Genomic DNA, 26,585 nt, shown 5'->3' on the forward strand with positions numbered 1-26,585 from the left:
TCTTTTCCCTCTCTCTGGGCCTCTTGGCACAGTGTGCTAGATTGATTTCATTTTCCATACCTCATCTACCATGTAGGATTGCCTCTCCCCACCATCATCATCAATCGTATTTATTGAGCGCTTACTATGTGCAGAGCACTGTACTAAGCGCTTGGGAAGTACAAATTGGGTGGTACTCTGCTTCTTCTCCAGGAGCTATGCTGGGGAGGTGGGGGTGAAGCAGAACTGCCGTAGGTCATTCCCTCCAATCCCTGCATTCTCCATCTTCTCCAATGAGTCCCTTTAGTCTGGCTCCATTTCCCAGAGAGCAGCTGAGGCTAGAAGCAGGTGATCTAGGTGATATTTTTATTTCCTGGCTACTTATATCTTAGCATTTCCCAAGCTGCAAAGACAGTTCTTTTTTTTTTTTTTTTTTTAGCAGTGCAACAATCTGTAAATCAGCAGTATTTATTGAGCGCTTGCTGTGCGCTTGGGAGAGTACAATGTAACCAAGTTAGTAGACACATTCCTTGCCCAAAATGTAGAGGGGGATAAAGCTCTGACTTGAGCGTCACTTGTCGGATGAGGGATCAAGGCATTGGAGGCGGATTGGCAAAGCTTTAATGGAGGAAAGAGAGGGCGTGAATTAATCACCAGCTGAACATTATTCCTCAAAAGGTTCCTGCCGCAGAGGGAGAAGGGCCCATAGTCATCTGCTTTTAGACTGTGAGCCCACTGTTGGGTAGGGACTGTCTCTATATGTTGCCAGTTTGTACTTCCCAAGCGCTTAGTACAGTGCTATGCACATAGTAAGTGCTCAATAAATACGATTGATGATGATCTGCTGCCCTGGATTCGGGCAGGTCCAGGGGGAAGAGGAAGTGGGCAAGTGAGCAGCTTTTCTGTTGAAGTCTTGCTACCCTTAAACCCCCACTGCTTGCCCCGATTCCACAGCCCCGACCAGACTGGTTCAGGCCCCGATCGGTTGGGTCCCAGCCCCTCCTCCTCTGCTTGAGGATGCCATTTTGAGGATTGCCGTTTAGTGGATAGCGAACCGATATCCATCAATGGGAGATAAATGATCGGCTCTGCCTCTTCCCCCAACTCTTCTCCCAAAGCTTCCCAATTTAAATGCTAGCAACTGGGGAGAGGCTGAGGCAAAGGAAGCACAGGCCAGCAGGGTAGTGGTTCCTGAGAACTGGGCAGATGAGGTATCGCATCCTGGGACACACCCCAGGAGGAGCGTAACTGGAAGGGAAGTACGTCTGAATGTGCAGTTTGGGATTATTTTTGTATACGTTGCCGTGTTGTCCTTCTGAATCCATTGAAAGTGGTCCCCAAGGCATCCTGGTGACTTTGGGGGAGTCCCGGTTATAAGGATGCCCCACAGCCTTTGCCTGTCATTGTAACTTTTGCTATGTACTCTGTGTCTCACCAGATTTTTGTTGTGTTTTGTGTTTCTGCTTTCCCACAGAACAGCAAAAACGGCTTAATAGCCTGACAGGTAGGTCATGAGGGGCTTTTCTTCCTCCCAATCCCTTTTCTACTGGAGCAAAGCTGCTCCTTCTCTGCCCAGTGGCAGGCAGCACCCTTGGCCATGGGATTTCCTAGAAGACTGAATGGCTTCACATATTTTCTTTAGTTTTCTACGTAGAAGCACGAGAAGCAGCGTGGCCTAGTGGAATGAGCACGGGCTTGGGAAGTCAGAGGTCGTGGGTTCTCATCCCGGCTACGCCACTTATCAGCTGTGTGATTTGGGCAAATCACTTAACTTCTCTGTGCCTCAGTTACCTCATCTGTAAAATGGGGATTAAGAGCGTGAGTCCCACATGAGACAACCTGATAACCTTGTATTTACCCCAGTGCATAGAACAGTGCTTGGCACATAGTAAGCACTTAATAAATACCATCAGTAGCTGAAAGAAATGAAGAATCTGTGGTCGTGGGTAGGAGTGGAAGGGGATGAAAATGAGGAGAAGGGAAAGAGTCGAAGCAGCATGGTCTAGTGAAAAGAGCATGGGACTGAGAGTCAGAGGACCTGGGTTCTAATCCCAGCTCTGCCATTTGTCTGCTTGTAACTTTGGGTAAGTCAGTTCACTTCTCTGTGCCTCCATTTCCTCACCTGTGAAATGGGGATTAAATCTCTGTTCTCCTTCCTACTTAGGGTGTGAGCCCCATGTGGGACAGGGATCTACTCTGCTGTTTAGTTCAGTGTTTGGCACACAGTAAGCACTTAACAAATATCATTATTATTAATATTACTATTAATAATAATAAAAAAGAGTGGGCTAAGGGATTTCCCACAGGCTGCCAGACATGATGGTCCCCAGGGCACTGACAGCTATTTGAGGGGACTTGGGTGGTGGAAGAGGCCAGGACCAGAACCACCCCTGTCCTCCCTACCAGCCAAGACCCGGATCCGTTAAGGTTCCCTCCATACCATAATCACTCCATCAATCAGTAGCGTTTATTAAGCACTACTTTGTGCAGTACATAGTACTAAATGCTTGGGAGAATGCAGTAGAGTAAGTACAGGGCCTGGCACATAATAAGCGCTTAACAAATGCCATAATTATTATTATTAATTACTAATTAGGCATGATTCCTGCCCTCAGAGACCTTAACAGTCCAGCTGGGAAGATGGACATTAAAATAAATTAGAGGTAGGGAAGCAACTGAGCATAAATATATGTGCAAAAGGAGAGTGGAGGGAGGGATGAATCCCAGGGTGCTTAAGGGATGAGTACCCATTCATTCGTATTTATTGAGTGCTTACAGTGTGCACTTGGGATGTACAATTCAGCAACAAATAAAGACAGTCCCTGCCCACAATGGGTCCACAGTCTAGAAGGGGGGAGGCAGACATCAAAACAAGGAAACAGGCATCAGCAGCATCATTATAAATAAATAGAATTATAGATAAATACACATCATTAATAAAAAATAAATGATGCTGTAGGGAGGGAAATAACAGTGGGGAGGTGAGAGATTAGTCAAGGAAGGCTTCCTGGAGGAGATGTAACTTTAGTAGGGCTTTGAAGATGGGGAGAGTAGTGGCCTGTCAGTTGTGAAAGAAGAAACTCCACACAGGAGGGAGGGTGTGAGCAAGGGGGTCGATGGCAAGAGACACGAGGGTAAGGCCTGGTGACTAGGTTGGCTTTAGAGTTGTAGTGAGAGAAGGTAGTGGGAAAAGAGCCGATCCCTTTCCCTTGTCTTGGAATCAGATGTGCAAAATTGGGCCATCCAGATGTGAAATGCTGCCAGTTCCTTTACTGTTTGGAGCCCCTTCTCAGGAGCAGAGTGATTGCTCTCCCATAAAGATAGGCAGGAGCACACTAAAAGATATAGAAGAGGCTAAGAAAAAGCTCCTATCACCAGGATATAGTGCCAGGGATGGGGATTTTTGGTGGGCAGAAAGCTCCTCACAGAAGTTGTGCTTCAGATTTTTCATAATAACTGCTATTTGTTAAGCACATACAATATGCCAAACACTGAACTGAGCGCAGGGTTTGATACAAGATTATCAGGTCGAGCATATTCCCTGTCCCACTAGAAGCTCACAGTCTAAGTAGGAGGAAGATTAGGTAATGAATCCCAATTTTACAGATGAGGAAACTGAGGCACAGAGAAGTTAAGTGACTTGCCCAGGGTCAGAGAGCTACAATTAGAGGACCTGGGCTCTAACTCTCAGGCCCGAGCCTTTTCCACTTGGTGTTGCTGCTTCTTCACGCTCCTTCTGTTATAAATAAAACAACTCTTTACATAGAGTCTGGTAGCAACAAGTATCTCAAGTGTCATACTGAATTTTGCTGTAGAAATTGGGTTAGCAACATGTGCTGTCAGGCTGGGCTGCTTTTCCCTGTGAACTAGCATGTTACGCTTTGTCTTGAATCATTCCAGCTTTGATGTCTAGGGGCAAGATGTATGTGTGCATGTACTTGTTGTTGTTCTTCCTCTTCCTGAAATACATGTCATGCCATCGAACCAAGAATAGCCCATGAGCATTTGATGGGACAGAATGTGAAATGGAAAGGAGCCAATGTGTCTCCCTGTCCAGGGGGAGGAGGCTGCTCGGAACCCAGCTCTGTAGGCAGACCCGGAATGCTTCGAGCTTCTCCCAGAACCCCTTACAGGGTTGAAGGGTTGCTCTGTGAAGTGGTTTCAAATTCATCTGTGAAGCCGGTATTTATCTTTGTGAACTTCGTTTCAGGCTGAATATGTCATATGCCCACTCTCCTGGCACAGGTTCTGCCTCTCCTCCCGAATTGTGCCCTGTACATTTTTTTCCAAAGCCCAAATTTGTACATTTGAAAACATTTTGGGCTGACGGTGAATCATACCAATCACACCCTTGTGGAGAGAAAATTCCAGCTGTGGCTAAACCATCAGCAGTTCATGTCTTGTGGAGGCCTGATTAGTTTTGTACTCAAATCAACATTTTCTGTGTCCGTGTCTCCCAACCTGGTTGGGTGGGATCAGACCAGTTCTGGTGGCACTTTCTTGGGTTTCCCCTCGCCCATTTAGGCTAGGTTCCAAGTTAAAGTGGCCCACAGTGAAATTAAAGATGATGCTGAGACAAAATTCTGGGGCCCACCAGCTGGGAAGCACTACTCTTAGGGAACCCTTTTCCGATTAAGAAATTCCAAGACTCTTTCACCACCCAAATATTCTGTCCTATCAATATTGGGCTCTTATTTGGTTTGATCCCAAAGGGACCACGTGCCATTTGACATTGATAATAAAAAGAAACTTAACCCCATCTCCCGTCCATTCCCAGATTCTGCGCCAGAGAGGAGAGCTGATGAGAACGTAGAGTCAACACCAAGCCGGGAAAATCTTGTTCAGCACAGCCCCCGAGCTGAGAAAGCAGCCGCGGGTGACAGTAGAAGAACTGTTAAGAGCCCCCCGTGCCCCAGTGATGTCTCCATGGATGATGTTGGCATTCCCCTGAGGGTACGAGCACCACAGCTGAAGTCTCTTCCCATCCCTGGCTTAAACCCAAGCACCAATGAGCCCGAATGTGCCCTAAATGCACCCTAAATGTAGCCAAGGGACCCACATGATGGGAAGCGGTGGCGACCAAGTAGCAAGGTAGCAGCTCTAGCCAGTGCTGACCAGGCCAGAAAGGGAGCTGGCAGAAGGGAGGTTGATCAAAATCTGAGTTGCTGTTGGTCATGAGGCGCACTCGTGAGGATCTGGGGTGTTTCAGATCGCTCCCCTCTCCCCTCCCTTTCTCTCTGGTTCAGAGATCTCTGTCTCACTCTGTCAGGAGTGGGCTTCCGGATTCCTGGTTCAGCCATGGATTCTCCCATGCACTTCTCTTCCCTCTCCAGCCCTCTGTGCCTGGGCTTGAGTGCTTACCCCTCAGGGGAAGTTAAATGAACCAGCCTGCAGAGAAAGCACTACACAGTAGTTAACCTAGGGCCGTGGTGGGCCTCCCAATGTAGCTTCCCACCAACTGAGTCTCCCACGCCCGACTCCTCTGTACAGTTTCAGCCCTGAAATCCCACAGGATTCTGGGATCGGTCCTACCAGGTATATGCCAGGTACTTAAGCACCACAGAATGTCCTGGGGATTTGCATTCCAGTGTTTTTCAGAATGTAGTCCTTCAATGCTTCTGACACTCTCCGATGTCTTAATTTATTGTTTTGACTCTCCGATGTCTTAATTTATTGTTTTGTTTTGTTTTCAAACTAGAACACTGAGCGATCAAAAGACTGGTACAAGACGATGTTTAAACAGATCCACAAGCTAAATAGAGGTACTGTCATAAGGGTCGCTTTGTTTGATTTGGTGATTCTGAAGGGTCACTGTGATGATTGACGTGGTCGGGGTCAGTATATTCTTGCTGATGCCTATAACACCGGGTCTAGGGTTTAAGCTAGAGTTCAGATGTCTGACGGGTTGCCTGGTATCAATCTAGTTGCCTGAGCTCAGCTATGTGTTGCCCAAGCCATAGAGGAAGCAGAGTAGCCTAGTGGAAAGAGCGGTGGGCTTGGGAGTGAGGGGATCTGGGTTCCATTCATTCATTCATTCATTCAGTTGTATTTATTGAGCACTTACTGTGTGCAGAACACCGTTCTAAACGCTTGGGATGGTACAATACAACAGTAAACAGACACATTCCCTGCCCACTGTGAGTTTACCGTCTAGTGGGAGAGTTTACAGTCTAGAGTGGTTTGGTTCCAACCCTTGCCCTCTGTGTGATCTTGGGTAAATCACTACACTTCTCTGTACCTCAGTTACCTTCCCCACTCTTAATAATAATAATATTGATGGCATTTATTAAACGCTTACTGCGTGCAAAACACTGTTCTAAGCGCTGGGGAGGTTACAAGGTGATCAGGTTGTCCCACGGGGGGGCTCACAGTCTTAATCCCCATTTTACAGATGAGGTAACTGAGGCCCAGAGAAGTGAAGTGACTTGTCCAAAGTCACACAGCTGACAAGTGGCGGAGCCGGGATTTGAACCCATGACCTCTGACTCCAAAGCCCGGGCTCTTTCCACTGAGCCATGCTGCTTCTCGAACTCTTGAACTGTGAGCCCCCTGTGGGACAGAGATTGTGTCCAAACTGTATCTACCCCATGCTTAGAACAGTGCATGGAACATAATATGAGGAGTCTGGGGAAATACCCAGAAGCACCTCCCCTTGGCTCCACGGTATGACCCCTATGTGAATTGGCATTGGAATCTGGCACTGCGCTTAGGCTGTATTATCAGCGTAGCTCACTGGAAAGAGCCCGGGCTTGGGAGTCAGAGGTCATGGGTTCGAATCCCGGCTCCGCCAATTGTCAGCTGTGTGACTTTGGGCAAGTCACCTAACTTCTCTGTGCCTCAGTTCCCTCATCTGTAAAATGGGGATTAAGATTGTGAGCCCCACGTGGAACAACCTGATCACCTTGTATCTCCCCAATGCATAGAACAGTGCTTTGCACATAGTAAGTGCTTAACAAATACCATTATTATTATTATCATCAATTATTATTGTATTATAATTATATTATTATCATCACCAATCGGCTAGAGAAACAGGAGGGCAGTGTGTCCCTAGAACTGGAGAAATGGGCGGACAACGTGCCCCTAGAGCTAGAGAAACTGGAGGATAGTGTGCCCCTAGAGCTAGAGAAACAGGAGGACAGTGTTTCCTTAGAGCTAGAGAAACAGGACTGCGTGTCCCTAGAACTGGAAAAACAGGAGGAAAGCATTCCCTTAAAGCTGGAGAAATGGAAGGATAGTATGCCCTGGCAACTGGAGAAACAGGAGGACAATATAATAATAATGGCATTTGTTAAGCGCTTACTATGTGCAAATCACTGTTCTAAGCGCTGGGGAGGGGAAACAAGGTAATGAGGTTGTCCCATGTGGGGCTCACCGTCTTAATCCCCATTTTACAGATGAGGTAACTGAGGCTCAGAGAAGTTAAGTGACTTACCCAAGGTCACACAGCAGACATGCGGCGGAGCCAGGATTCGAACCTATGATCTCTGACTCCAAAGCCCGAGCTCTTTCCACTGAGCCACACTGCTTCTCATGCCCCTAGAGCTAGAGAAATGGGATGATAGCGCGACCCCAGAACTGGAGAAATGGGAAGACATTATGCTCCTAGAGCTAGAGAAATGGCAGGAGGGCAGCATGCCCCTAATGCCAAAGAATACTCAACTGGTTGTGTTGTACCTCCAGATCTGGGGATGTTCTGTCATCCTGAGCCTCTTAGACTTAGCCTGAGACAGAACCTCGCCTGGGAGACAGTTCTCAACAAAGTGAGCGTGTTTAGCCTCTGCACACACTCCAAACATCAGCCGACAGCTGGATCGTTCCTATAGTGATGATGGTGTTGATAATAATATTGAGCACTTTCTATGTGCCAAGCACTGTATGTGGTAGATACAAGATAATGAGGTTGGACACATTTCTCACCCCACATGGGGCTCATGTCTTCGGGGGACAGAGGGCAGGTATTAAATCGTGGAACTGAAGAAGTTACCACTTCAGGTTTGTGTCAAACTGGCCGGCAGTGAATTGGCACAGCCCCAGCCCAAGGCCAGGTTGCAGAGCTCAATCTGTTTTCTGTGTGGCTGGAAGCAGGGTGTCTGACCTTCCTGTTTGTAGATGGCCCCCTTCCCCTTCCACCCACCCCCTGCCAAATGGCCTTTTGAGCCTCAAGTGATGATTTTCCAGTTAACATCCACTGAAATTATCTTTGTTTGCTATTTTGCAATAGCACCCTCAGGAAAGTATTCACAACTTTCATGCTAGTGGCTTCTTAGCTTCTTAGCTAGTGGCTACATAGAGAAGCAGCGTGGCTCAGTGGAAAGAGCACGGGCTTTGGAGTCAGAGGTCCTGGGTTCGAATCCTGGATCTGCCACTTGTCAGCTGTGTGACTTCAGGCGAGTCACTTAACTTCTCTGTGCCAGTTACCTCATCTGTAAAATGGGGATGAAGACTGTGAGCCCCCTGTGGGACAACCTGATCACCGTGTAACCTCCCCAATGCTTAGAACAGTGCTTTGCACTTAGTAAGCACTTAACAAATGCCATCATTATTATTATGCCTATATAGACACATTTATTGAGCACTTACCATGTGCAGAGCACTGTACTAAGCGCTTGGGAAAGAACAACGTAACAGACACATTCCTTGCCCACAGTGAGATTACAGTCTAGAGAGGGAGACAGACATTAATATAAATACATAAAATCACAGATATGTAAAAAGTATGGAATGCTTCACCATTAGTGTTCCTGAATGTTTGTCTCCGCAATTTTGCAAGTGAACTTATTGCCCATTTTCAAAATTTTTCTAAAAATAGAGAGCCCATTTCTAAATAAAGTCATCTTATGTTGTAATGTCCTAAGCCCAGCCTTGGTGACACCTCCCCGAGCAAAGCTGATTGGTTGTTTTTTCAGGATGGTGATAACATAACACCACTGGCCGAGGAACAGAAGTTGTCTGGTTCACGGACTCGCCTGTTGCCAAAAGTCAGTGCCGGAGACCGACCCGTACTGCCCTTTGGGCTTGGGTCCCTTGGGCTTCACCCCAGGAATATCACCGTCCTAGCCTAGAAGCAGAAACCCAAGGACAGGAAGACTATTTACCTCTAAGCACTCTCTTTATTCTCTTTATTCCAGTACTTTGCCCAGGGCACTGATGATGCATTTATAGTTCAGCAGAGAAAGAATCTTGTTTAATCTTAAAGTTAGCACTGTAGACCCCTATAACATGGGCATCCCTTTGACATTGTGTTAATGTCTTTTAGCATATGTAGTTAATCCCAGAATGCTATTCTGGGAACAGGAGAGGAGCTAAACATTTTGTTTAGGGGCGGCAGGAGGGACAGCTGTTGTCTCGACCTCAGCATGCTTTGCCCCCGGTGCTTCGTGGATAATCGAGTATGGTAGATCCAAGAGCCTGGTCCTCCAGACTCGATACAATTCTACCAGCTGGGATCCGCCACCATACGGAACCGGCTCCAGTGGTTTGAGCAACACTGCACTTCGCTTCTTTGTGCCTCAGTTACCTCATCTGTAAAATGGGGATTAATACTGTGTCCAACCTGGTTTGCTTGTCTCCAGCCCAGCGCTTAGAACAGCGCTTGACACATAGTAAGTGCTTAACAAACGCCGCAGTTATGATTATTACTGCCGGCCAGCCCTGACGGGGTCTCCACGGGCAGGCCTGCCAGACCTGGGGCTTCTTAGCAGTGGGTGACGCTCTCTGAGACTGGAAGAAGTGGACACAGACTGGGTGGGTGGCAGGGGGAAAATAGACCCTGTTCCTAAATGGAATGGATTGTGGAGGTAGAGGAGCCACTAAGAAAAACTGCTCTGAGGCTGTGGGTCCTCTGTCAGCCCTAACTGACCATCTCTTTCAGTCAGTAAATCAGTCGTATTTATTAAGCGCTTACAAGACACTTTACTTAGCTCTTGGGAGAGTACAATATAACACATATTCCCTGCCCACAGTGAGCTTTCACCTCCCTACCCTGATCGACGCTGTCCAGAACTCTTAACAGTGAAAGTTTGAACCTTTGAATTTTGGATAGTTCAGAGCGAGAGTTGCCTATCGAGAGAGAAAAATGAGGGTGATTGATGTCTCCATTATCCAGGCAAAACACTCTGACCTTTTTTAGAAACAGTTAACTTTTTTTCTTCTTTCAAAATTAACATAGAATATGTATCAGAAAACAAGGAACCTTTCTTTCATGTGGATTCTTGTTCACTTATTCATTCCCTTTTGTATCTTCCTCTGTTCTTTTTCCTCACCTTGCTACTCCTGATTAGACACTCCTGAAGAAAACCCTTATTTCCCCACCTACAAATTCCCTGAACTTCCTGAAATCCAGCAAAAAACTGAAGGTACCATAAATTTAGACAGAATATCTGTTGTCCTATCCTTGAATTAACTTCTGTAGCTGCTCCATCATAGGAATAAGATTCAATATGTAGAATTGATGTTTCCATCTTTTTCCGTGGGTGAAGATTTAATTTAGATTCACTCAGTTTGCATGATGTATGATATATAAAATGACTAAGCCCTCTAATCCATTAATCTGTTTTGAAGAATGGTTCCAGAGTGTTCTAATAACACTAAAATAGGTAATAAAATTACTTGAAACAGGAAATTTTGTCAGTTCCTCCATCTCATGGTGGATAGTTTCAAAATCCACTGCTTTTCTCTGCTACAGAAGACAATCCTTACACTCCTACCTACCAGTTTCCTGCATCTACTCCTAGTCCTAAATCTGAAGGTAATTAAAGGATTCTGTTGTGCCTTTCTCTTGCACCAGTGCTGTCCTGTCTATTTTCTCCCTGGGGTGTTCCTGGTTGCTAAGGGTCTTTTCCCAATGATTTGCTTCTCTTTAACCACTCTCTTTTGTTTTTTGAAGTGCTTTCTTGTGACTGTTTGACTAATCTACTTAACCCAAGTCTGCCTAGATTACGTTTTCAGCCAGGCCTCTTCATCCTTACTCTTAAATGGTGAAGGTGGGAGGCAGAATTGTCTAGCACAGAATGAAGGATTGGATTGGAATCTGGAGTCCTCCCTTCAGACTCCTGTAACCTTTCTGGGTAGTAATTCCTGGGTCTTAAATCTGGTCTGCCTCACTCTGTAGGCTATTGTAAAAATAAATGAGGGCATTTTAGAGGCCTGGGCAGTGCGCCCATCACCAAAGCTAGAATGGTCAGAGAAGGCTGAGGGATGAATTGCTAATGATCAGTGAAAACTTTTAAAGTTTTCTAGGTGTAGTGTCATCAGCATCAGTGGTATTTATAGAGCACTTACTATATGCGGAGCACTGCGCTAAGTGCTTGGGAGAGTCCAGTCCAACAGACCTAGCAGATATGTTCCCTGCCCACAGCAATAGCAGTAGTAATGATATTTATTGAGGGCATACTAAATGCAGTACATTGGACTAAGAGCTTGGGAAAGTACAACAGAAGCACAAGACATGTTCCCTGCCCACAAGGAGTTTTACAGTTTAATGGGAGAGAAAGCATGGAAATCTTTACAAATAGTAGCATGTATAGGACGCTGAATGTGAGTTCACCTCTGCGCTTGCCCGACCTCCGGTCAGCTCTCTTTGTCCTTCTTTGGTCTCCAGATCCCGGTTCCTCAGTAGCTTTTTCCTTAGGTTGGGAAGGGAGGAGTGAAGCAGCGTGGCTCAGTGGAAAGAGCCCGGGCTTTGGAGTAAGAGGTCATGGGTTTGAATCCCGGCTCTGCCACATGTCTGCTGTGTGACCTTGGGCAAGTCACTTAACTTCTCTGAGCCTCAGTTACCTCGTCTGTAAAATGGGGATTGACTAAGAGCCCCCCGTGGGACAAACTGATCACCTTGTAACCTCCCCAGCGCTTAGAACAGTGCTTTGCACATAGTAAGCGCTTAACAAATGCCATCATTATTATTTTTCCTCCTTTTAGGCTGTGAGCCCACTGTTGGGTAGGGACTGTCTCTATATGTTGCCAACTTGTACTTCCCAAGTGCTTAGTACAGTGCTCTGCACACAGTAAGCGCTCAATAAATACGATCGATGATGATGATGAAGCTTGTGGAGGCGGGTGCAGAAACTGCTCGGGGATTGCCTCACTCGGAGTATGTGACTTGGGCATGCTCGCTCACCAACCAATCAATCAGTGGCATTTATTGAGTATTTACTGTGTGCAGAGAACTGTTCTCAGATCTTAGGTAACTACAATGCAGTAGACTAGGTAGCCACCACCCCTGCCCACAAGGAACTTAGAGTTAACAGGGAGGGAGAGACATTGTAGTAAATTACAACTAGGGGAAATGGCAGGGTGTAAAAATACGTACTTAAGTACTGTGGGGCTGAGAGTGGGGTGAATGTCAAGTGCTTAAAGCAGTGTGGCTCAGTGGAAAGAGCACGGACTTTGGAGTCAGAGGTCATGGGTTCAAATCCTGGCTCCGCCAATTGTCAGCTGTGTGACTTTGGGCAAGTCACTTAACTTCCCCGTACCTCAGTTCCGTCATCTGTAAAATGGGGATTAAGACTGTGAGCTGCGCATGGGACAACCTGATCACCTTGTAACCTCCCCAGCGCTTAGAACAGTGCTTTGCAATAGTAAGCGCTTAATAAATGCCGTTACTATTATTATTATTACAAATCCAAGTGCATAGGGATTACAGAAAGGAGAAGGAGTTAAGGGGAAATAGAACTTCGTCATTCTGCTTGGAGGGGATATGATTTTAGGAGGGCTTTGAGGGTGGGGAGAGTGGTGGTCTGTTGTCTGTGAAGGGGATGGGAGTTCCAGGCCAGAGGCAGGACACGGGCGGGGGCTCAGCAGTGAGACAGTTGAGATGGAGATACAGTGAGTAGCTTGCCATTAGAAGAACAAACTGTGTGGGCTGGGTTGTAATAGGAGATCCTCAAGGTAAGGTAGAAGGGGAGAAAGCTGATTGTGTTTTTTAATACCGATGGTTAAGAGTTCACCTTCATTCTTTCTGGAAGGTTTGGAACCCACCCTTGGGCCCCACCATCTGCTTATCACCAATGGCACCATTCACACCCTGCACATTACCACATGGGCCCCATTTTTGTCTGACATATAACCATTCACTGTATTTCCCAATCCATCCCTCAGCAATAATAATAATAATAATGTGTGGTATTTATGAGCTTACTTTGTGCCAAACACTCTTCTGAGCTCTGGGGTAGATACAAGTTTATCTGGTCAGACTCACCATATAGGCAGTTGGGTCTGAAAAATCCACAACAGGTTTGGCGGCAGTGTGGGCAAGCGATAAAAGCATATGTCTGTGACTCAGGAGGCTTGGCCTCTTTTTCCAGCTCTCCTGGCCTGCTGAATGACCTTGGGCAAGTCAGTTCTCCTCTCTGTGCCTCAGTTTCCTCATATGTAAAATGGGGCAATATCTCCTTCTCTCCTGCCGCAAAGGGATATTATGCAAATATAATATCATGAATATGAAAATGCAATAGAGAAACTGAAAATAGCACTAAACAAATTCAAGGTATTATGGTAAAAGTGGTTAGACATTGGGAATAGGTAACTGAAAAGGTTATTGATTATTTTTCTATGGGTAGATTTTTAAAAAGTGAACAGTTATCAATCCACCCAGTTTAATATCCACTGAAAATATCATCCTTTAAAAAAAAAACCCTGCAGACATAAAGCAGGAAGGAGAAGCAGCATGGCCTAGTGGTTAAGATATGGGCCAGAGAGCTGGAAGGACATGGGTTCAGAACCTGGCTTCACCACTTGTCCGCTGTGTGATCTTGGGCAAGTCTCTTAACTTCTCTGAGCCTCAGATGCCTCATCTGTAAAATGGGGATGAAGATTGTGAGCCCCATGTGGGACAGGGACCACCCCCTCCCCATCCCCCCCGCCCTACCTCCTTCCCCTCCCCACAGCACCTGTATATATGTTTGTACAGATTTATTACTCTATTTATTTTACTTGTACATATTTACTAATTTATTTTATTTTTTTAATAAGTTTTGTTTTGTTGTCTGTCTCCCCTTTCTAGACTATGAGCCCACTGTTGGGTAGGGACTGTCTCTATATGTTGCCAACTTGTACTTCCCAAGCGCTTAGTATAGTGCTCTGTACACAGTAAGCGCTTAAATCAATCAATCAACCAATCAATCAATCAATTGTATTTATTGAGCGCTTACTATGTGCAGAGCACTGTACTAAGCGCTTGGGAAGTACAAATTGGCATCACATAGAGACAGTCCCTACCCAACAGTGGGCTCACAGTCTAAAAGGGGGAGACAGAGAACAGAACCAAACATACCAACAAAATAAAATAAGTAGGATAGAAATGTACAGGTAAAATAAATAAATAAATAAATAAATAGAGTAATAAATATGTACAACCATATATACATATGTACAGGTGCTGTGGGGAAGGGAGGGAGGTAAGACGGGGGGATGGAGAGGGGGACGAGGGGGAGAGGAAAGAAGGGGCTCAGTCTGGGAAGGCCTCCTGGAGGAGGTGAGCTCTCAGCAGGGCCTTGAAGGGAGGAAGAGAGCTAGCTTGGCAGATGGGCAGAGGGAGGGCATTCCAGGCCTGGGGGATGACGTGGGCCGGGGGTCGACGGCGGGACAGGCAAGAGCGAGGTACAGTGAGGAGATTAGCGGTGGAGGAGCGGAGGGTGCGAGCTGAATACGATTGAAAGAGTGAATGAATGAATGTCCAACCTGATGAGCTCGTATCTACCCCACTGACTGGCACACAGTAAGTGCTTAACAAATGCCATTAAAAAAAGAGGTGATTGCTGGCATTCATCCTGGCATTCATTCATTCAATTGTATTTATTGAGCGCTTACTGTGTGCAGAGCACTGTACTAAGCGCTTGGAAAGTACAAGTTGGCAACATATAGAGACGGTCCTTACCCAACAGGCTCACAGTCTAGAAGGGGGAGACAAACAACAAAACAAAACATGTGGACAAGTGTCAAGTCATCAGAACTTGACAGATAGAATTAAATAGAATTAAAGCCAAATGCACATCATTAACAAAATAAATAGAATAGTAATGGTAGATCTGATTCATTCAGTGGGTGGTCTTGGGGGTTGGCAGCATTCATCTTCTCACCAGTAACTGCAGAGGAGGTGATCCCATCCCATTCCCACGGTGCATTGTTAGGCCAAGAAAATGGAGTGAGAGTGGGGATTGGAAAAATTGGAGAGAGAAAATGGTGAGAGGCCTCTTGGCCCTTCCACAGGGGTTGTGCTGATCAGGATACCCCCACTATATCATCTGGTTATCTAGAGTTCTGCTTCCTTTAAAAGAAAAAAAATCAGCTGAAAATCCTTGTGTATTCAAGTAAGTTCCTTCATATTCAGTGGAATATGTTATCCACTCTCAAATAGTTGTCTGTATATGACAAGACAGTTCCTCCTCAGTAAAGGATACATTTTCTTTACTTGAATCTCCGTACTCTTTCTTCTTGTCTTATCCTTCCCCTCCTGTTTCCTATCTTTAATTGTTTCCCACTCAGCTCTCATCACATCTATTCTGTACCACTTTTTCCTCTCCCTAATTATGTTTTAGGAGAAGCAGCATGGCCTAGTGGGAAGAGCACTGTCCTGGGATCAGAGGGTCTGGATTCTAATCCTAGCTCTACCAATTCCTTGCTATGTAACCTTGGGCAAGTCACTTAACCTCTCTGTTCCTAAGTTTCCTCAGTTGTAAAAAAAAAAATGGGGATTCAATACCTGTTTTCCCCTCTACGTAGACTGTGAGCCTGTGTAGGACAGGGACTATATCCAACCTGATTAACTTGTTCCTACCCCAGTGTTTAGAACAGTGTTTGACACATAGTAAGAGCTTAACAAAGACCATAAAAAGGAGAAAAAAATTCAATATTAATCATTATTATTTGGAAATGAGTTATAGTTTCACCTCTTCTCCCAGCCCCAATATCCAAATTTGTCTCCCCTCCTTTGGAAGTGCTCTCTGTGAAGTATTAAATGCTGTTGGTTCAAGGTGGGAAAATAGATCAACACAGTTTTATGGGAATGTTCAAATTCCTAATGAATGACTAACTCCCTTGGGAGCAGAGCCAAACAAGTGAACTTAGGTGATGTTTAGTGGAGTTTCCCATCTCCGTGGTCTGGTACTGGCTTTGGGGAGTGAATTTGAGTGAATTTTAGTCCTTCCTGAAGAAACAGCATTTTATTTTGTCTTGGGTCTCCAGCAAGAAAAATTCCCCACACTTCCTCCTTCGGTGTCACTTTCTAATAACCCTAGAGGGAGCCAGTCCTTCTCCTTTTGATGCTTCACTTCCTTGCAAAACTTTGGGATTCTACTGTGTATTAGGACATCCTCTTCCCTAACCCTTCCCACCACAAGTGATGGCCTAACATAATCTGAGAAATTTTTTTTTTTGCTGTTTTTTCCTCACTTAGACATGAAAAACTCCCTCTGATAGGCCTGCCATTTGAATGGTTTTCCCCAGATACCTACAGATTAGAAAAGCAAAACAAAAAGACCCGAACTGTTCTTTCTTCTAGGTTTCTGAAAATAGCCCTATGTGTCTGGGAATCAGGCAAATACAGTAAATCTGTTGTGCTTTGGCGAGGATCCCAGCTGTCCACCCCTTTTCCTTTCCTTCTTTCTTTCCCTCCCCTGACTAAAGGCAAGTGGTGGGGGGAAGGAGAGACTGCCCAGTGATAACTCCTTCAGATTGTCTCCTTTGATATGTCTTCCTAACCAGCTGACTCCTCATTCAGATCTCATGTAGGATAAAACTGGGAGAAGCATTTCTTCCCTTCAGATTTCAAAGTTCCCTCTGGGATGGCCCATGGAAAAGCCAGGAAAAGAGATGGTATCTCTCTCCTTGTTCTGTGATCTCTTGAAACTTTACATCCCCCTTAACCCTACTGGCCTTCCCTCAAGTCCCTCCAACTTCAACTCCAACTTCTGAAGTCTTCTGTCACCCAAATCCTCCTCCCCTCCCCAAGATCTTCACATCCTTCTCTTAAACTTCTTATACTTCTCTGAAGCCCTTTGGCCTCCAAAGTCTTCTTGCCCTTGCCCACATCCCTGTGAATTCTTGGAACCTCCCCAAGCTCCCCTGAATTTCCACTGACCTTAAATCCTCTCTTCTTCTATTAGGTTCTCTTCTTCCTTTTCCATATCTTGGTCTGTGTGTCTGGCTCTCTTGTGTTTGTCTCATCCATCTACTTCAGTCGATGTCTAGCACCCATGAACCCCCTCCATCTCTCCCAGGCTCTCCCCTCTTTTTTCAGTATGTCCTTTCTCTGTGTGTATGGCTCCCCCATATAAGTTGTTGGTTCCGTCAGGACACAGTTGACAGGTGGTGAGACCAAGCAGTCTTTATTAATCAGTTCCACTGAACTGCAGCTCATCATACACCCGATCTTATCCTCCTACTTGGCAATCTCCCTTGACTATTTTGTCTCCCCAGTTATCAGACCGGGAGCCAGCAAGCTTTCCTTTATAGCTGAAGCGTGCTGGAGTCAGAAATTCCAACACTCTTGACTCTCAAGAATTTAATTAAACCACTTTGCCAGTATGGTTCTTCTGACTTGAAGCTTGGTTCAGTTTGAACCATGGCTAATGAAACCTCCTGAAAAGGGGACAGGAGAGCAACAACCAAAATCTCAGGATGCTGAGCTCTCTGGCACTGCATGATCTAATGATATAATGTCATTTAGTAGTCTTGGATCCATGCTTCCCATTGCACTTAGACTTCCTGGGATGATTAGATTCCCCCCCCCCCCCCCGAACCCCAAGGGACTGCAATATGGAATGTCTTTCTTTTTGGGACTTCGGTAAGATGGATTCTGAAATTATGATAACTTTGGAAGCACACACTTGACAATTTACCATTTTAATCAATGAAGAGCACTTATGGAGCACCTACTGAGAGCACATCAGAAGCTAGGCACAAAGGCACACATCCTCTACCCTCTAGGAGCTTACAATTACCCATCGCATACTTCTAGCAAGGCTTTGACATTTTGTTTTTACTGTGTCTTATGTTACAGCCACCTCTCTTTATAATTCCTATTATTCTATAATCACCTTAACACATTTTAATTTCAAGTTCTCCTTTAGGAAGAAGTGCTTCTTACAATACAGTATCATAAGTGCAAGGCATCATAAAGCACTCAAAGGTCTCCTAAGGGTATGAAAGAGTCAGTGTTCCTTTGAAGTTTCTTAACTTTCTACCAAAGATTAACATTAGGCCCTGGGAGATTTGAGTTGAATTAAATTATTTTAACTCTAAAAGCCCAGGAAGAATACCCACTGATTTTTTTTTTGAGTAAAAGCAAATGATTAAATAAATGCTGGCCTCTTTGTTTTTGACCTATTTATGATGACTTTGAGAAGACAACAGAATAAAAATAAAATTAATCCAGGAAAGTGTCATTGGCCTAATACACAAGTTACCTTAATGTAAAGTTTTTGTGTAAACTACTAGGTTTTGACGTTTCAAGAAGTATTTAATTTGAGCTCTTGCTAGAGCAACTAATGACTAATTCCATCTTCAAAAGATAAATCCCAAGATTCTGGATCAGAATGAGGGCACAGCAACACTATTTTAATAGCTCCTTGGAGAAAACTGAGCTAGGGACTTCAGGCATGTGCCGTTATTCCTGTATTCAGATCCGGCCCTCTCTGAGCATTTCAGGGAAGCAACTGGAACTTGAAAATGGTGAACTCAGAACTTTGGCTTCCTGGCTCTAGCTATTCAGGTTTTCCTTTTATCTTCTCTTTCATTTGCACTTCTAGCCTAGAATGTAAGTTCTGGTGGGCTCACAGCCCACCCGTTGGGAATCACGAGCTAGAAATGTAGCAAGAATGGTGCAACTGGTGACTAAGCACATTGCCTGTAGACAGTGGGGAGGAGAGGGAGCCTGAGTCCCTCGAGAGTGCCCGGAGAGGGGTCAGAGGTATGGGAGTTGTCTGGGTAGGAGGGTAGCTTGAAAAGATTGCTGCTCACTGTTGGCATTCGACAGGGATTGAGGGGACCGAAGCAAAGGAGCCTCCTCATCCCGCTCCCAACCGAGCCTTGGTAGCCAAACCATTGAATGTGCTTCCCACCCTTGATGGCAGGTCTTATGGGGGAGGGTGGGGATGGTCTTCTCTCCAAAAGTCTTTTGGAGGCTTGTTTGACAGCTCTCCCTTAAGCCTTTGGGAAGCTCAGAATGCTTTTGAATGCTTTTTCTGGAGAGTCTTCCCATTCCATTTGTTTGCACTTACCAGGACTTTTGTTTGTTCAGCTCAAACCTTTGTTGTAGAATAGCTTTTAGTGCTTAGCTCTCTTCTCTTGACTCTGGGTTATGTGGCATGGCATGGTGCATTGGAGAGCAACGTGAAACTAGATCAAGAAGGACAGCCTGAGTCTTTCACTTGGTAGCATTTAACCTAGTTTCATTGTATTTTGTTTCCCAGATGATGATTCGGAGCCCCACTCCCCGAGCTACTCCTATTCCGAAGACGGTAAGTGGCACAGAACTACTTGGGGGAGATCATGCTTTCCGTTCTGCAGTTTCCTGGGACTCTGCCGGGTGTACTGAGACTTTTGTACCTACTTTTCTCAACAGCAAAATCTCACGCTTCTGTACCTCGTTCAAAGAGTGAGATGGAGCACATCGATGCAGAGAAGGTGGTGAAGCGATCGGCTACCCTGCCTCTCCCAGCTCGCTCTTCTTCTCTGAAATCAGGACCCCAAAGGTAACCCTTTGTGTTTTTTGCTTGTCCTCCCCAAGCACTAGCTTCTTTCTCTTTCATGAGGGTAAGAGGAGCAGGGTGTTTCCTGGGAAAGGGCCTCACTTTTGATGTCTTCCTTCTCCTCCCAAGTCTGGTAGAACTGTAATTCTTTTCATCCTCAGGGCCGCCCTTTCAGCCTGCTATCCCTAGGTGAGAATTCATTCATTCATTCATTCAATCATATTTATTGAGTGCTTACTGTGTACAGAGCACTGTACTAAGCGCTTGGGAAGTACAAGTTGGCAACATATAGAGACGGTCCCTACCCAACAGTGGGCTCACAGTCTAGAAGGAAGAATTATTTTCTTCCTTCCTCAAGGGATATCTTTCCTGCAGAATTTGTGTATTCTGCTTCCATACTGAAAGGTGGTAGGTCCTAAGAATGGAATTTTTATTAAGTATAAAAAATGCAGTGTTTATAGCTGTCAGAAGTGACCAGGCTGAAGTGCCTCATTTTGCTTTCATATCGATCCCTTATTGTTGCCTGCTTTCACTGAATTTCATTTATAAGACTCTCTTTTCCTTCTCAATTTAAGAAATCTCAGCCCCTCTCCCAACAGGATAAGCTTTATCCATCCCCAACTACATATTAAGAGTCTTGATATCTAAGCAGAGGCTGGGTTTGGGGGTTCCTTTTTTTGCTTATCTCTTTGTCCCTGTACATTTTGCCAGTCAATCGTATTTATTGAGCACTTACTATATGCAGAGCACTGTACTAAGTGCTTGGGAGAGAACAATGTGACAGACACATTCCCTTCCCACAAAGAGCTTACAATCTAGAAGGCAAGTTTACAGTCTAGAGGGTTTTGATTCACTTTTTCCAGGTTTTTCTATTTGTGGGCTTTCAGTTCATCTCTCTGCTGCATCTCTTCTCCTCTGCCCTATCCTTTTTAGTAGTAGTAGTAGTAATAGTATTTATTAAGTGCTTACTGTGTGCAGAGCACTGCACTAAGCACTGGAAGAGAATCCACAAGTGGGACTTACATTTGGTCCTTGTATCTTGGGGGGGCCTCACAATCTAAGAGTATGAGTGGGGAGAAGGTGAAGACAGAGCACGTCTGGAATGATGAAATACTCAAGCATATAATGCAGATAAAATAAAAGCAAAATCAGTAGGGCATGGTGGTTGGAGGAGCAGAATTTCAGGTTCCCTGGGGTTCAGAGTTCAAGATACAACACAACAACCATCTCAGCAGCTGCCAATCTTCCCAGGGTTTCGTGGAGGTCTCTCTTTGCCTCCGGGGGGAGGAGGCAGGACAAGATGGAGTGTATAATGGCACGGAAGAGAGCCAGCAGTGTCCAGGGTTGGGGGACGGGGAGTTGGAGGAAGGAGGAGAGATGCTGAAGGCACGCTTTGGCTACTTTTTCTCACCAGGATGGGAAATGCAAGTTTCCTCAGGGATGCAGAGGCGAGCCAGACTCTGTCCCCGGAGAGGCAGACTGGCTGCCTTTCTGTATGGTTTGGGATTAGAATGTCCAAGTATCTGACTCCCAGTCTCAAGATAAGACAAATAGATCTCCCTGCTGCCCTGATAAGCACTTAGAAAAACATCTCTGTTCCTGCAAAGTTTAGCTGCCCCATCCTTACCACAGAAACTCTGGAAATCTCCCAAGAGAACTTTTTTTTTTTCCCCTCCAAACATTCTCTATGTGACTGGGACAAACCCAAGAATGGTCAGATTTTGCAGTGAAATGAAAAACACCTGGGGAACGGTAAATTAAAGGCCCCACACACTTGCTTGTATCTTGGAAGAAGCTGAAACCATGTCTTGGGCAAAATAAGGAAATGAGACCAAGGACTCTGTCTTTGCCTCCTGAGTTTGAAGTGCTGATAATTCATCCCTAATCAGAGAGACCTGAGTGGGAGAAATAGGCACGTCTAAGGGTCAGAGCTAGGTTACAGTCGGTGATGGGATCCTGGTGGGTGGCTGCTTTTGTGCACAGCTGTGGGTTGTGTGGACTCTGTCGGGCTGAGAGACTCACAGAAGTGTCTTTACCTCTATTGCACTATGGTCATTGGCATAGGTCTCCAAGCCCCTTAGAGCCAGGCAGAAGAGCTGCCTTGTGAGAGTAGAGCCAACACGACTCCTCAGAAACCCTCCATACCCCTTACTCTTCTCGGTCCCTTCCTGAGATTTTCTGATCCAGGCTGGTGGGACCATCAATCCAACCCAACTCTGGGCCTCTGACACCTTTAATCCTATTCAACTGCTTAGGCACAGGAGTGGATAATACTGGCCTCCATATCATCTGTCCTGGTGCCCCAGCTTTTCAAGTTTACTACTGTGTTGGAGTGTTTCCTGAGGTCTCAGGGGTCTTTTCTCTTTTTATTTCCTACTCTCTTTCACATCTTCACTCTTCCACCCCCCGCCCCCCGCCACACACACTTTCGCCCTTCTCTCTCCTCCAAGTCCCAGCTTCTTTCTGTCAATCCCTCTCTCTTTGGACCTTTGAAGTACCCCCAATCTCTCTCCCTCGTTCTCCCTCTCTCCATCATTCTCCCCCCTCCCTTTCTCTCCTGTTCTCCCTCTCTCCCTCATTTTCTCTCATTTTCCCTCTCTCCCTCATTTGCCCTCTCCCACATTCTCCTTCATTTTCCCTCTCTCCATCTCCCCCAGCCCCCTCTCTTCTTCTTTCCCTGTCTCCTTTCACTATCTTCTTCCTGAATAGTGACAAGGGTTTGACCACCAGTATCTCAGGCTCTTTGCCAGATCTGCTTTCCAGCTAACAACAATCACAGGGAATGTCCTTTAACCTGAAGGGGAAGGGAAGAGAATGCAGTCCCAGAGATAAGGAAACTAGCCTGCCTTATCTGAGCTCCAAAGAAAGGGGAGAGTGTTTCTTAAGGTTGGTGGAGTGCTTGATTGCTGGGCACTGGATGCACTTCCTTTTAGGGGCTTTAAGGGAAATGTGCATCTTTTGTCAGTCAATTTGAGGTTATTGAGATCTGGGAAATCATTTGAATCAGAAGTCCAACGTTGAATACAGCCTCCATTAAACCTACCCTCCTCTCTGGATGTTGTGATAATGCAACCACATGCAGGTAAATCTGGCTACTATAAGAAGGAAAAACAGCCCAATTCAATTGTTTCTCCTCAAACAGACTTCCTGCTTTAGATTAAAAAGTGCCTTGATTAAGCAAGAATTAATCGAGGACAGACTGTGTCCCAAGCAGATGCCAATTTCCATGGCAACATTGTGTGTAGTTCAGTGCTAATTGGGTTCTCTTTCCACAGGAATGACTGGGAACCTCCTGACAAGAAAGTGGACACTAGAAAATATCGGGCAGAGCCAAAAAGTATTTATGAATATCAGCCTGGCAAGTCTTCAGTTCTGGCCAATGAAAAGATGGTAATGTCCATATTATATTTCTTAGCTCGTGCAGTCAGACTTCTTCATTTGAATGCACTGAAAATCTGGCTTATAGTATTTCTTTTTAAGGCGTTTGCTTTGTAACTGAAAAATCGTGCGTGTCCATGTATAACTGTGTTTGGTACGCATGAGTTTCCTCTTGAAATGATGAACTCATAAAAGGAAAGGATCCTTTTGTTATGTTGCTTTATAATATATGCATTTATGCTTATTTGAAAATTGACGGGTTTGTGCTAATCATTTTTTAATGCATGATAGTTTGTTTCATTCTAACTTCAGGTTACTACAAGTGGCCATAATTTAGAGTGAGCTTAATTCTCCCGAATTTTGAAGGTGGGAAAGTTCGTATGCAAAAACCTTGTGTGACAGAAGTATAATTAGCTAGAAAACAGGGGTGATCTCTGTGTGTTTTAAACAACTTGGGTTGATATCATCCCAAAACACTGAGTGAACACACTCTCCAAAATACAGGAGAATCAAGCACGTTAACAATTTCATAGTAATTACTAGTACATTTTTACCGTGTGTAAGACATTGTAACATGGCATTGAATTTTAATAGTGTCCTTTAGGAGATCTCTCCTTTTTGTTTCAGGCAATTTTTGTGGTTAATATCTAATACCACTAATTGCAGCAAAGACTGCTAAGTAGTTTCACATCCTAAAGCAATTGAGGATGTGAAAATTGTTTGTGTAGGAAAGGAGACCACCCTTTGGAAATGGTCGTCCAGGGACTTTGAAATAATGAAGAGTTTGATGAAGTTTAGTACTTGACCTTATGTTTCTTTTGATTAGAAGCTAGGTAAAAATATTTAAGGATGGCTAAGGAGAGTTGGAGATGAGGCCTAAGCTTGCAGCTTCATTTAACTGGGATGGAATGATCAAACTCACTCAGAGGTCAGGATTTGGAGGGGGTTTTTTGTTTTTTTCAATGAAAATCCTGAGACCAAGCTAGGTCCCAAGTAGGGAACCACTAAGTGTTGCAGTAATAATAATAATCGTGGTACTTGTTAAGCGCTTACTATGTGTCAAGCACTGTCCTTAGTGCTGAGTTTGATATAAGGTAATCATTTCAAACACAGTCCCTTCCCCTCATGGGGCTCACAGTCTAAAGCGGGAGTAAGAACAAAGATTGAATCCTCATTTTACAGTTGAGGAAACTGAGGAACAGAGAAGTGAAGTGGCTTGCCCGTGGTCACACAGCAAGCAAGTGGTGGAGCTGGAATTAGAACCCAGGTCCTCTGACTCTTAGGCCTGTGCTCTTTCCGCTAGGCCATGCTGCTCCACTAAAAGAATGAGAGCTTTGTGCCATTTTTCTCATCCTCCTCAGCCCAGTGTATCTTTCCCAACAATCATCTGTTTATTTTGTCAGAGTATTGTGGCTTCATTCTACTTAGAAAATAAGCAATCTGAGACCCTAAAAATGGCGATCATTCAGTGAACTTAGAATAATTATCAAAGGGTTATTCTCAAGCTCTTCATGGGCAAAAATATTATTTAAAGCAAAACACCCTCAAAGAATAGACTTTGAGGGGCCAAGAATATTGGCAGTGCCCTTTACTGACGATAGAAGCTTTGATCTTTATTAAGATACATCAGAAACAATCTTCATATAGCATAAAACCCCCTTTGTGGGTTTTGCAACAAAGCAAACAGTAATATCCAATTCCATTGTCCTGGGGCTCTAACACCATGAATAATCCACCCTGAGAAATAGTAGTCATTTGAATAATTTTTAGAGAGTTCTTGAATTTAGGAAGAAGAGGTTTAAACATTCCGGCTTTCCTAGCACGTCATCATTCTGCCCGTGGGAGAGTCCATCTCTTTGATTTTTTTTTCAGTTTCTGGTAGCTTGAAAGAATCCCTTTGCATAATTGGAAAAAATCAGCTATTTTGTTTGCAGTTTTCTCAGAGTTACCCGTAGCGAAGGGGCTTTTATATTGCAATACCAAAGACACCCGCTCTTCCCCTAACCCATGCTTTTTAGGGGCCTCTATGGATACTGCAGGTGCAGAAAAGACCCCTCATGATCCCCAAAACTCTATAATTCATCTCCACCTTCCCCACCCCAAGGTGACCGCTGAGGAAGGGGAGGGCCTTAAGGGGTGACCCTTAGTGCATGTAGAGTCCTTACCTGTTGGCCCTGGGAGACCAGCACTCCACCACAGCTCCTACAGCCCTTGGTGATGGGGGGTGGGGTGAGGCCTGGCTTGGCCAAGCCTTCTAAGTGGTTAAATAAAACCAGGGCAACTTGTTGGAGTTGGCCTCCCTGCCATTCACCGAGTGGAGATTCCATCTCTGAGAGCTCAGAAACATTCACCAGTCTGGAGGTTGCTTCTGTCTTTGTGCCAGTGTGGAGTGAGCCCCACTGCCCATCATCATCTTCATCATCATCAATCGTATTTATTGAGCACTTACTATGTGCAGAGCACTGTACTGAGCGCTTGGGTAGTACAAATTGGCAACATATAGAGACAGTCCCTACCCACCAGTGGGCTCACAGTCTAAAAGGGGGAGACAGAGAACAAAACCAAACACACTAACAAAATAAATAGAATAGATATGTACAAGCAAAATAAATAAATAAATAAATAAATAAATAGAGGAATAAATATGTACAAACATATATACATATATACGGGTGCTGTGGGGAAGGGAAGGAGGTAAGATGGGAGGAGGGGGAGGGGGACGAGGGGAAGAGGAAGGAAAGGGCTCAGTCTGGGAAGGCCTCCTGGATGAGGTGAGCTCTCAGTAGGGCCTTGAAGGGAGGAAGAGAGCTATAGGAAGCTGGTAACACACTCAGAGCAGAAGGGAGAGGGCGTACCTTCACCCTCCCTCCCCTGCCCCGGCTTTCCCACCCTGTCCAGAAAATGTCCAGCAGCTGCTTTCGGCTGAGGCCTCTCCTAGTGATGGTTCAGAAGGAAGTTCTACATCACTGGGAGAAGCAGCGTGGCTCAGTGGACAGAGCCCGGGCTTTGGAGTCCGAGGTCATCAGTTCAAATCCCACTCCACCGACTGTCAGCTGTGTGACTTTGGGCAAGTCACTTCACTTCTCTGTGCCTCGGTTACCTCATCTGTAAAATGGGGATTAAGACTGTGAGTCCCATGTGGGACAATCTGATCACCTTGTAACCTCTCCAGTGCTTAGAATAGTGCTTTGCACATAGTAAACGCTTAACAAATACCATCATTATTGTTATTATTATCATTCTTAACTATTGCTACACTGCAAAAAATTATTTTTGGCCTCCAAGATTGACACTTTACTGGCATTTGTTAAGCGCGTACTATGTGCAAGGCACGGTACTAAGCGCTGGGTAGATACAAACTCATCAGGCTGCACACAATCCCTGTCCTACATGGGGCTCCCCATTTCACCTAGGAGGTAACTGAGGCGCGGAGAAAAGAAGTGATCTGCCCAAGATCACACAGCAGACAAATGGCGGAGCCAGGTTTAGAACCCAGGTCCTTCTTACTTCCAGGCCCGGTCTCTATCCAGTAGTCCATGC

General features: G+C 45.2%; 1 protein-coding gene across 15 annotated transcripts in view; it reads left to right on the forward strand.

The window, feature by feature from the left end:
• Window positions 1–26,585, forward strand: part of SORBS1 (sorbin and SH3 domain containing 1) — a 132,072-nt gene that overhangs the window by 53,360 nt on the left and 52,127 nt on the right. For 9 of the 15 annotated variants that reach the window (XM_038743537.1, XM_038743540.1, XM_038743543.1 and 6 more), the window contains 6 exons: window positions 1,454–1,483; window positions 4,757–4,932; window positions 5,678–5,741; window positions 19,389–19,436; window positions 19,541–19,670; window positions 22,943–23,057. In XM_038743537.1, the coding sequence (XP_038599465.1) occupies window positions 1,454–1,483; window positions 4,757–4,932; window positions 5,678–5,741; window positions 19,389–19,436; window positions 19,541–19,670; window positions 22,943–23,057 (563 nt within the window). Of the gene's footprint in view, window positions 1–1,453; window positions 1,484–4,756; window positions 4,933–5,677; window positions 5,742–10,262; window positions 10,338–10,666; window positions 10,730–19,388; window positions 19,437–19,540; window positions 19,671–22,942; window positions 23,058–26,585 lie in introns of all 15 variants that reach the window. The other 6 variants (XM_038743535.1, XM_038743536.1, XM_038743542.1 and 3 more) reach the window with 2 other exon arrangements.

This window comes from Tachyglossus aculeatus, chromosome 3 (genome assembly GCF_015852505.1).
Source record: "Tachyglossus aculeatus isolate mTacAcu1 chromosome 3, mTacAcu1.pri, whole genome shotgun sequence".
In the NCBI taxonomy this organism is placed as follows: domain Eukaryota; kingdom Metazoa; phylum Chordata; class Mammalia; order Monotremata; family Tachyglossidae; genus Tachyglossus; species Tachyglossus aculeatus.